The sequence below is a fragment of the Diceros bicornis genome, chromosome 7 (genome assembly GCF_020826845.1).
Source record: "Diceros bicornis minor isolate mBicDic1 chromosome 7, mDicBic1.mat.cur, whole genome shotgun sequence".
In the NCBI taxonomy this organism is placed as follows: Eukaryota; Metazoa; Chordata; class Mammalia; order Perissodactyla; family Rhinocerotidae; genus Diceros; species Diceros bicornis.
Window position 1 is genome coordinate 74725804 of NC_080746.1, and position 12113 is coordinate 74737916.

General features: G+C 46.0%; 1 protein-coding gene across 14 annotated transcripts in view; it reads right to left on the minus strand.

Annotated features, from left to right (window-relative positions):
- Window positions 1–12113, minus strand: part of PLEKHA7 (pleckstrin homology domain containing A7) — a 214422-nt gene that overhangs the window by 79708 nt on the left and 122601 nt on the right. For 13 of the 14 annotated variants that reach the window (XM_058546053.1, XM_058546054.1, XM_058546057.1 and 10 more), the window contains one exon: window positions 8039–8122. The exons of the other annotated variant lie outside the window; for it this stretch is intronic. In XM_058546053.1, coding sequence (XP_058402036.1) covers window positions 8039–8122 — 84 coding nt within the window. The remainder of the gene's footprint in view (window positions 1–8038; window positions 8123–12113) is intronic. 14 annotated transcript variants of the gene reach the window in all.

The following is a 12113-nucleotide window of genomic DNA, read 5'->3' on the forward strand; positions in this document are numbered from 1 at the left end:
TATGTGGGACACTGCCACAGCATGGCCTGACAAGAGGTGCGTCGGTGCGCACCCAGGATCTGAACCTGGGCTGCCAGGAGTGGAGCGCGTGCACTTAACCGCTACGCCACAGGGCCCGCCCCTCAGATACACTTTATTTTTATTTCCAAGGCATCTCTCTCCAGAAAGCTCAAGGTACCAAACGATTAACTTCTCAACAATAATCATTTCCTATAAACACCTTATCTGGGGCTTCTTTAAAAGTGTAGTAACTGTGTGGCTGGGGGACTGGGCTCCCATTCTTTCCCCAGAAGAACAATAACGCCAAGAGTCTTCAAGGCTACGAGGCGAGGTTAGAAAGCTATGGGGAGGTGGCAGGGGCCGGCCCGGTGGCGCAGCAGTTAAGTGCTTGAGCGCTGCTTTGGCGGCCCCAGGGTTCGCAGGTTTGGATCCTGGGCATGCACCAACGCACCACTTGTCAAGCCATTCTGTGGCGGCGTCCCATATAAAGTAGAGGAAGATGGGCATGGATGTTAGCCCAGGGCCATTCTTCCTCAGCAAAAAGAGGAGGACTGGCATCGTATGTTTGCTCAAGACCGATCTTCTTCACAAAAAAAAAAAAAAAGCAAGCTATGGGGAATTGGGAATCTCTTGCTGAGAACACATCATTAGATGACACCGGTATCCCATTAATTCCCGGAAAAATAGGCCTCCAAATTCATGCTCTGCCCTCAAGGATTCTACACAGAGAACTCAGCTAAAATTACTGCTATGAGAAGAGGGGTGCATGAGAAAAGGCACACAAACAACCAGCAATTTTTTTAAGGCGCTCACACCCACCACCTAAGGGGTTTGGGAAAAGCAATGCGTAACGAAAAGCAAGAATAAAAGAAAGTGCCTGTCCCAAACAGGCAGACACCTCCACACCTCCTCTTCCCAGAGAAAGAGACACACACAGACAGACCGCCAACGCTCACTGTACACTCCCAACACCCTGGGGGAGGCTGTCTGACACGGGTTTTCATTCAGCAACTGTGGCCTCATTACTCAACTATGGCTCTCTGTGCTCCTTCTCCTTCCCCCTCCAACTCCTCTCTCGAACACAGGCTCCAGTTCCTCACCCCACCCCATCTCAGGAGCTGGAAACCAGTCCAAACAGCACCCCTCAGCTGGCATGAAAATAACCCAGTGAACCTCTCGGGCTCCCCTCTCCCGTTCCCAACCCCCAGCACTGCCCTGAACTTGGCCTGAGTTCCGCTCTGCTGTAAGACCCTGGGCCAGTCTCTTCCGCTGTCCAGGCTCCATGTCTCTTTCTGTGCTGGGGGAGAACGAGACCTTGACCTCCACTGTCCCTCCCACCTCTGCTGTGCCATTTCAGAGATGTTACAATTCTAACCCAAGCCTTTGCAAGCCCTCGGCTAGCCTATCTGCTCCTCTTGGCCTACCCTGCAGCCACTTCTCTCATTAGAAAATAGCCTTGTCTAATGGAGATCTGGGCACTTCCCAGACCAGCGGCAGGGAAAAGAAGAGGACAAGAAGGCAAGGCACAGGAGAAACAAAATGACTGTTTGCAAACAACAGCTTCCCTTCCACACACAGCAAAGCCACCACTGCAGCGTGTTCACCAGCAGAGCCAAAGCCAGGGACGGTGCTGTGTGGCAACGACTACCTCAGTGCCAATGCCCTTCCAAACACCAACATCAAAGCCAAGCCAACACCCAAGTGTCTGAATGAACTGAGGACACCATCACCACCTCGTCCCCTACCTGTGACTGTCACAAATGCCGTCTCCTAGACCAGGAAGGAAAACTGAGCAGCCAAGTTTCTGCATCTGCTTGCCAGGTGTTTCCATCTTTCCTCATTTTTTCTGCTACCATGGCAACCAAATGCAACAGGCAAAGCTAGCCCAAGACTGCCAGTCTGGCTGTATCAGCAGCAGATAGCAACACATCAGCTTCACAGCCCAGGGCTCAGCAGATAAGCAACAGGACAGACTCCTTCTCCAAGCTCAGAGTTGTAGTGCACCCCCACCACATCCTGTGCTCTCAGTCTCACCCGAGCTTTACCAACTTGTTAACTGCAGGAGAGATGGGAGACAGCCATCTCCTAGTAGTGGGAAATAGCTCACCCCCAGGCCCATAATCAGCACATGCCTCGGAGAGCCTTGCCCTGCAATCTGCAAAATGAACCCCCAAAGAGGTCAAAGGTCAGGAACACAACTCTTACCTTCAGCAAGATATCTTTTTAAGCAGTATCCTCCAAATACCACTCATGACATTCCAGGCAATTCCAACTTGTGGTTCTTTTCCAAACAATCCAATCAGAAAACTGAGAGCTGCTCAGACCCCAATGGAAGGAACAAGCTAAACTCCCTAGGATGCCGGTAAAGGCAGGCCAGGCAAGGGTCCTCTCCAGAGCAGGAAACTCTGAGGTGATCTCAGGTGCCTGGCAGCTGGCTTCTGAGCACAACAGCAGGCTTCTGAACTTCCAGAGCACACACTCTCTCTGAACTAGGCCCCACCTCAACATCAAATGCTTGACAGAGCCTGGGGACAAGTGTACACAGCCCGCTGTCAGTCAGCTGCCAGCGTCACGGCTCCGGAATGCTTCTCTCCTCTTCCCGAGAGCTGCAGAGGCGTCTGTCAGCGGCTTCCTGGGCAGCCTAGCACTGAGGAGAAAATGCTCCTGTGCATAGCACCAACCACCAAAACCACAGCCTGGAAGTTCCCGTGCCACAGCTGACCCTTCAGGAGGGCCCCTGTGTGTGGCCCTTTAAGCCACAAAGGGCAAACCACAGGTCCCAATTCAAGAAAATCACTGAGAATCAGGCAAGAGCTTAAGAAGAGGAGCCCAAATGATCCAATCACTGGAAATGAGGCCCTGTAGAAAGGCTTGAGAACATTTTCTGGAGAAAAGACTACCTAGAAGGCTTAGCATCTTTCAAGCAAATGTGAAGTTATTAGATCAAATTTCATTACTGCAAATACAATTACAATTAAAATCTCTAAGTAGCAATAGCCTGCTTAGTTGGCACATTAACGCCTGAGTACAGCCAAGGAAGGGACTGTCTTCTGTAGACCACTGAAATGAGAGGCAGTATGTGTAGTGATTAAAGGCACAGCATCTGGGGCCAGACTATCTGGATTCAAATCCTAACTCTGCCACTTACTAGCTGTGCGACTTTTGGCAAGACTCTTAACCTCTCTGTGCCTCAGTATCCATGATAATAATGGTATCCTCCTCATAGGACTGTTGTGGAAATTAAATTAATATATGTAAAGCACTTAGAAATGTACCTGGTAATAAATAGTAAGGGCTCCAAGTGTTAGCTATAAAAATAATAGCAATATTATTATTAATGGAAAAAGCTAACCCTTATTCTAGGAGGTAGATTACTTCATTTAATGTTAAAGATGAAATTCTAGATCCTGAAACAAGGGATGCTGGAAAATCTCTTTCCTAGAAAATTATGGACTAAGCTAAGCTGAAATTTGCCTACCTAGAACTTTTACCCATTGCTCAGATGCCTGCCTCTGGCAGCCACCTGATAAATGTACCCCACTTACACCTGCCAGCCCTTCTTGAAGACGTACAGCACATCCTCCTTCCTCTTCCTCCTGGAGACTAAACATGATAGGTCACAGGACAGGGGCTTCCAGACCCCTCACCATAATGGTCTCCCTCCTCAGGGGAATCTCAATTGCTCATCACCCTGCTTGAAATTTAGTCTCTAGATCACAGTATTTGGGGCTTGGTATGTCCTTGGTGCTCCATAAACTTGGAATGAATGAATGTAGTAGTCCACAAACCCCATGGTATACTGGAACTATTCTCCTCCCTTCTCTACACATCACACTTTTATTAATGCAGCCTGAGCTTATACGAGCTCTTCCAAGAGGGATTTCCACATGCCTGCTGGCTTGGGTGTGCAGGGGGGTCCCCTGGGGGACAAGGCTGCAGGATCCACTGACGGATACCCACTCACCTTAGGGGTTCTGACAAAGAACTAGGTACCATAACAGAAAAGGTAAAATGAGAAAGCAAACACTCTAGCCATGCAGTAAGAGAAGTGACAGACTCAAAAGGTCCTGCTTCCCTTAATAAACCTGGACTGTGGGTTATTAAGTGTAGTCATTAGTGCTGATCAACAAATATTTCTGATTCTCTTCCCAGGTGCATGGTAGAAACACACTTCCCGGTCCTTAGGAGTGGTCACGTGACTTGCTTTAGCCAATGAAATGTGAGTGAAAGAGCCAGTGCACAATTCCCCAAGTTCCCTTTTTCTTGCCTTTGGCAATGATGGAAGTACAGAGATGGAGCCTCCCTCAGTAAAGATGACAGAGCAGAACCCCTCAGGCGACCTGTGATGGACATGGAGCAAAAGCAAGAACTAAACTTAACTGCTTTAAGTCATGGAGATTTTGATTGTTGTTGTTACCACAGCAGATCCTAGCCTATCCTGGCTGATTCTGTTTTGGTAACACAGAAACTAGAATAGTCAGAGCTCGTGTTCTCTGGATCCACCAGATCATAGCTTTCACATTATTTTTCTTGTCCATGCTTCTAATCTGTAAGATAGGAAACCATCTTTTGGTAGGCATGCACCTATTACACCAAGCAGTGCAGGTAAGCCCCACCTGCCAACAGTGGGAGAGATGTAATGCTCTAAGGAAGTCACCATGGAGACCGTTTCCCCACACACACACACAGGAGAAGGAACCCAAGATTATTCGACTAAAATCCATCTAAGATTATCATTGCAGCAGGGTATCCGGAGGAGACTTAAGGATGCAGGAAGAATCCGGGAGTAATTTAGGAGAGATGGGAATAGCAAATGGTCTAAATCAGTGGTTCTGAAACTTTACCTGAATCAGAATCACCTGTAGATAGATTATGGGCTCCTACCTCCAGAGTCTGATTTAGTAAGTCTGGGTGGTGTTGGAGAATTTGCATCTCTAACAAGTTCCCAGATGATGCTAGTTCAGAGATCACACTTTGAGAACCACTGCTCTAGAAGAAGTCACTCCAAGAAACCAGAAGGCTCTGGCAAGAGGAGTCAATGTGGCCTTAACAGACCCTCTTTGGAGAAGGTAAAGAAAAGAGCCAGTACTCCTTTTTCCACTGAACACATGAATCTGAAAGCTGATGTGTAAAGGACACAAATGGTCGTCTCTGTCTTTTTTCCTCACCACATAACACAACAAAATTAAGCTCCTTTAAGGGAACCAAACGAATCTTATTCACTGGCACATTTTTAAAAAATAGTTTCTGTGAGGGGAAATCATGCCTCACTCACCCTCCCGAGCTCCACCAGGAGGCAAATCTGGGTTTATTTCGGAAGGAAACAATTTAGATAACTGGCTGCAACCTCCCTCTCCAACCTTATCTCCACACTTCCCTTTCCAAACCTCCACTACAAGTCAGTCTTCTTGACCTCTGACCCCAGCAAGGCTGGTCACACTTCCCTCAACTTTGAGCAACCCTCACACACATGCACATTTATCTTCACTTATCTAAATCCTCCCTCTTCCTCCAGTTTAGGGCCGAACACTTCAAGAAAGTCTTCCCTCTCTTTCATCCCCATCACAGCCAATCAATCACCAAGTCTTGTCAATTGTACCTCCCAAGTATCTCCAGAGTCCACCTGGGGCTCTTCATTTTTCACTCTAACTCAACTGGTTTAGATCCTCCAGGTTCTGCCCTCGTTCCCCTCCAGGTCTTTGCTCAGGTTGTTCAGCTTGACTGGACAGGTCTCAATTTAAACAACATCGCTTCCCAGCATGGAGAGGCCTTCCAGGATCCCTAAGCCAGGTCAGAACCCTCTTTTATCAACTCCTATTGAACCCTATGTTTCCTCCACCATGACCATTTATCACATTTGTGATCTCTGGTTTAATTATCTATCTTCCCTACTCAACTATAAGCTCTTCACAGACAGGACCACATTTGTCTTCCTTGCTGCTGGAACTGCAGAGTCGGGCACAGCCCCTGACACAGTGGAAGCACTTACTAAGTGTTCAGTGAATAAGTGCAGGAATCACCACATCAGTTCATAGGAATCCCTCCTTCCTCTCAATGCCTGAAACACATTCTGCCTGCTTCAAGGAATGTCTGCCCATACAGCTGCACCCATCACCCGAGATAAGCAAGCATGTCTCATGACATCCAGGAAATGGGATCTAGAGGGGAAAAGTGATCCTTGAAAAGAAGCAATATCTTCTCCTTGGAAAATGGATGAAATTGAGATTAACTACAGAGATATGTTTGTAGGATAATAGAGGCTACCTTCTCACAAGTGGTCAGGGGATAGTCTTCTGTTAACAATGAAGAAAATGAGGTGTGTGCAGAGGTGTTTAGTGATGGAAAGGCCGCATTTCTCCAGAAGCTCTTATTAAAGTTGGTAACTTCCCAAGCTAAATGTTCTGATGGATTCTCCATGTAGACCTTTAATGACAGGCACCCATGTCTCCAGGATGCCTAAGGAAGGGGGCTGAACTCAACGACCTCCCAAGTACTTCTGACCTTCAGGATTCTATACACAAACTCACTCCAAGCTGGAATTCAAAGAATCCACATTCTGGCTCTGTCTTTACACAACAGTTCTTTCTCAATGTAGGAAACAAGACAATCTTTACCTTTTACCCACTCTCTCTAATGGTATTAATACTTTCAAAGTCAGACCCCCAACCCCAAGAGTCTGGCTGTCATGTCCCATGGGCCACGAGCATCAAAATAATTTAGCAAGCAGCCTCTGACTAGGGCAAGGGTTAGATCTGACCAAGAGATCAAGGATGACATCCTGGCTTTTCTACTTCTAACCAGGCAACTTTGGGCAAGTGACTTTACTTCTTTGAGTCTCAGTGTCTTCATCTCTAAAATGGGGATGGTCTACATCTCAGAATTATTGCATTAAATGAGACATGCATGTAAAACCCCCAGCAGAGAGTAAACATGCAAGGAATGTCAGTATTATCATAATTATAGATTTCTAAAAGTTCTGGAGGATAATGATTCTAAGCCGAAAATACTACAGAGATGAAATGTTTGGAATTTGCTTCAAAATAATCCAGCAGGTGAGGGGGAGGGTATAGACGAAATAAAATCAGCCATGTTTTGGAAACTGTTGAAGATGGGCAGTGAATACATTGGATTTATCACTGTATCTCTACCTTCGTACACATTTGAAATCTTCCATGATAGAAAGTTCAAAAGTGTACGTACTGAGGGAGGGAAATGCTGTAAAAATATAAATACTGATAATTTATTTTAAGATCATATTTGGTCTAGGTGATTGAACAGAAGAAAAATGATTTGAAGAAAAAAAAACTTAAAGCCAACATCTCTATTAGTTTCTCAGGCAGAATTGTTTTCTTCCAACAGAACTGTTTCAGATGAGCAGAAGGGAACAGAGCTACTTGCACATGTTTCTCTGCCTTCATTTTTGGGAGAAGAACACATCCTGCCTGAGCTGTACATGCATTTGCAAGTAGACAAGCCCTGGGTGGTAGAATCTGCCTGCGAGCACGCCAGAGGCCCTGCTAAAATGGAACTGAGGAGCAAGAAACACTCCCGTGTTAGGAAAAGCAAGCTGAAGTAACTCAAAATGTTCAGGGACAATGGGTGTCACCAGTTCTCCTCTCTTCTAAGCCCTGGCTTTGGACTCTTATTTGAGGTTTCCTTGGGAGGCTGGTTCAGCTGAGTCTGAGGCTACATTTAAGATACTTTCACATCAGATGAGTGGGTCCTCTCAGAGCACAGCTAATGTGTTAGACGATGCTTGACGGGAAAGGGTTCATTCAGGGGAATGAGAGCTTTTAAGACGCTCTGACAATACCAATCACAGCACATCCCCATATCTTCTCCCCACTTTCACATCTTCCCACTGAGAAAGTACAGAGAAGGAAAAACAAAATTCTCGCATTTCACCTTGAATCAACCAACTCACTCCATGCCCCTCTATCTGAGAGACAAAACACTCCAACGAGCTTTGTTTTGAGAAAATGCCTTAAAACTTCTTCCAAACTCTGCCTGGAAAAGGAGAATTTACAAAAGTACTTACTCGTCTTGAAGAATAAATTCACTGTTTTCTGGAGAAAACTGCCCACTCACAGGATGCCTGAACGCTGTGGTCTGCTGGTTATGGCTAAAGAGAAAGAGAGAGATAATGAAGGAGAAGTCATTTGAGTGGAAAGCATTACAGACACAACAACAGGTCAGTAACATCTGAGGACCCCTGATCATCAGATTCCTCCCTGGGTGAGACAGTGCGCCTTTCCTCTGAGAGGCAGTTAATCTATCAGAACCCAGCTGCATTTAAAAACCAAGAACTCCCAGCTCAGGTGCCAAAGCCCACCTAGGACGCGGGGATTTTAATTCTAGGGAAGTCTTGGCTCCATGAGAACACTGCATCTTTAGAGGAACATTCCATCAAATACTTACTCCAACAAACCGAGCCTCTCAGCAAAAAGTGACTTTAAGATGGCACGAGCTAAAACAAGAGTGAAGGAAAGCAGACAGCGCTTTCAACAGCTTCCAAAAACCATGAACCAGGGAAAGAATTCTAAGAATTAACCACCCACCCAGAAACATTTATCATCTTAAAATTCCTCTCCCTACTATGAAACGTCTTCACTTCAATGATGGGATATAAAAGTATGGGCACGTCTCTGCCACATGAACCTGCACAATTTCAACACTGTGGAGTTTTTATCACCCTTTTGAAGGTAGGAGGGATTAGGGGCCAGCCCCATGGCATAGCAGTTAAGTGCGCACCCTCCGATGCTGGCAGCCCTGGTTCGGATCCCGGGCGCGCACTGACGCACCGCTTGTCAGGCCATGCTGTAGTGGTGTCCCATATAAAGTAGAGGAAGACAGGCACAGACATTAGCCCAGGGCCAATCTTCCTGAGCAAAAAGAGGATTGGCATGGATGTTAGCTCAGGGCTGATCTTCCTCACAAAAAAAAAAAAAAAGAAGAAGACGGTAGGAGGGATCAGCTTCCACGCCCAGCTGACAGAAACAACCAAAGTGTGTAGGTGTTTTGTGTATTCACAAAGGCTGCCTGGTTCTTTGAAAAGCAGGAGGAGCTGGCTCTAGAGGTTGCTGGTTTGTTCCGTGAATAAGCTAACCTAACCTCCTTCTTTCTAAAAGAATATGATTTATTGTAAAGTGTTTTTCCCAATCACAAAATCATAGTCATTTTAGAAAATACAGAAAGAAAAAAAGTCACCCATGATCTCACTATCTAGAGCTATACCTGGGTATCTTCTCCTTCTTAGCTTTTTTTCCTTCTCTTAAAAATAAATGATGATTTTACTGTATTTAGAAATCTGTATCCTGCTTTCTTCACATCCTATTAACAGATTTCCTATGTCTTTAAGACGACTTCATTTGAAACAGTTGAATAATAGTCTTATCATATAGATGTAAATTTTTTTCTTGTAACCATTCAAAAAATGTTGACTGGTCATCTGTGTGCCAGGCACTGCTTTAGGTGCTGGAGACAGAGTGAACAAGAGTCCTTACCCACGGTGTTTACATTCTAGAAAGTTTTACAGTCTTCTAATGCTGGACATTTTAGGTGCCCCCGCCACTCCCCACTATTATAATTGATACATCTTTGGGTTAAAGTCCCAGAGGTAAAATTACTTAATCAAAAGGCATGGTCGTTTTTAAAGCTCCTAATACAGACGGTTAAAATGCTTTCACTGCCTGAGTCAATATATCATCTCCGTTTGGCAGTATTAAGATATTAGCCTCATCTCCAAATTGAGCCACCCTGGAGATTAGCAGGTTTAAATGAGCATAGCACAAAGGTTTAAAAAAAAAAACAGGGGGCCGGCCCGGTGGCGCAGGCGGTTAAGTGCGCGCGCTCCGCTGCGGCGGCCCGGGGTTCGCTGGTTCGGATCCCGGGCGCGCACCAACACACTGCTTGGTGGGCCATGCTGTGGCGGTGTCCCATGTAAAGTGGAGGAAGATGGGCACCGATGTTAGCCCAGGGCCGTCTTCCTCAGCAAAAAAAAAAGAGGAGGATTGGCGGATGTTAGCTCAGGGCTGATCTCCTCACACACAAAAAAAAAAAAAAAAACAAAAAAGAAACATCTCTAGGCCTACAAAGTTTCTCACTCTGCCCTAGGGCCTGGTCAGGGAGTCTTGCGTTCTGGTGTCTGGAGTAAGCCAGCACTGAGGTTAGAGCAGCCTGAATCCTAATAAGCCCAATGTGAAGCAGGCAGAGCCATCACGCCAGGCTGCTCCCTGGCCCTGCGACTGTGTACCACCCCCAGCACCCTCTCACCCCTCCCAACCACTGCCAGCCACCGAATTCCTAGCTCCTGGTTCCAGGCAAACCCTTGGAATCCTATGACCTCATCTGGCAGGCAGCAGCCTGATCGTCCCAAAACAGCCGAGTTAAGGCATGAGCATCTAGATAAGGATGAGAAGTAGGCCCCCTTAACACCTGTTTCAGAAATCCTTGTGCCACGTTCAAGGGTTACACTTTATTTGCACCCAGCTTCTTTTAGAGAGTCATCTCCATTCACCAGAGAATTTGAAAACAGAAACTCTAATCTAAGCCTGCCTCATTTCCACCTGGAGGGAAAAAAAATGCCCTACTCATATGGGAATAACAAGAAAGTGGTGGAAACAAGATAGTGGTGTTTCAACTACACCACTATCAACTACTACCTCTCAAGGGCTTTACAGTCTACAAAGCCTTTTCTTATACATCTTAGCTATTAACACCATTGTCCCCCATTTTATGAATGAAGAAATGGCTCAGAGAGGTTAAATGACTTAAGACAACTTCATCAATAAGTAATGATTGGACATGAATCCAGGTCTTCTACTTCTAAATTCAATGCTCATTGCATGATAACCTGCTGTCCCCTTCCCTTAGGAGTCTGTGGGGCTGGCAGCTTCCTGGCCATGATCAGAAATCCCTAGAGACGAGGCATCAGAAAAACAGCACCCTCCACTGGTACTCCCTCTTTCTTCCTCCCTCCTTCCCTCCCTCCTCTCTCTCTCCTTTCCTTTGGGCCCAGGGCCAAAGTTCAGAACAACATCATCTGTGTGGCACTCAGTAGCCCCCAAACAGCCTTCGGTCTTATCACAAGGTCAGCTTGGTGGATCTCTGGTGAATGCAGGCAAAGAGCGAATCTTCTATATGCCTGCAGCAGCATCCAGCAACCACTTCCTATATGCTGCACAACCTTAAGACCAACTCCTGGGATCCCCACACCCAAAGTGTACCAGCTTAAATAAGCCCAGAGTCTTGGGTAAATGAATCCTGAGCTGGAAGGTATAGGCACTAAGATGAATTTTACATTCTAACATTAGAAGGAGGATAGTTTTTAAAAGTGGGCAAAAATATAGCTGTCATTTGATCAGACCTAGAGGCATCTCCCCAACCTTTCTTCCATAATAGGGATGCTGCCCTTTTTGCCAAAAAAGTTATCAACCACAGCATCATCACCACCATTTCCTGCATTTACACAAAGCTTTAAGTGTGGTCACATTCATCATCGTATTTGACCCTCCCAAGTACCCAACGAGGTAGGCAGGGCAGATATTTTTATCCCCATGTTACACATAAGGAAACTGAGGATCTGCGTTATGGGATGTTACTGGAACACTAAATTAAAAAAAAAAAGAGGCCTCATACATTGAGAAAAGAGATGAAGCCAGAGTAATGCCTCCTGAATACCGAGGTCTTAAAATTTGATCATTTCTGATCAAATTCGCCCAGCTTGCTAATGGCAGAGCTTCTGGGTCAGCACTTTTTGAGCAAAAGAAGAAGAGTTAGGTCCTTGGGCTATTTCATTCAATCTTGCCAAATATCCAGTAGGGCAGGCCGTGTTTTGTCACATCAGGCCACAAGTCGAAAAGTGCGGCCCAGAAAGGGCAAATGACTTGCCCACAGTAACAGTCAATTCCTGTGGTCCTGCACACCGCCACCCTTCTGATCTCTTTCTACGACTCCAGGCTCATCCTCCAAATGAAGGCTGCCTATTAAACGGATCCCCACACCCATCTGAAGATTGCAAAGTCCTTTGACTTTACCTGCTGTACGGACCCTTCAGCTCAAAAGCCCCCAGTCTGCTCCATTTCCTGATTTTCTAATACCCCTGAAGAATCTCA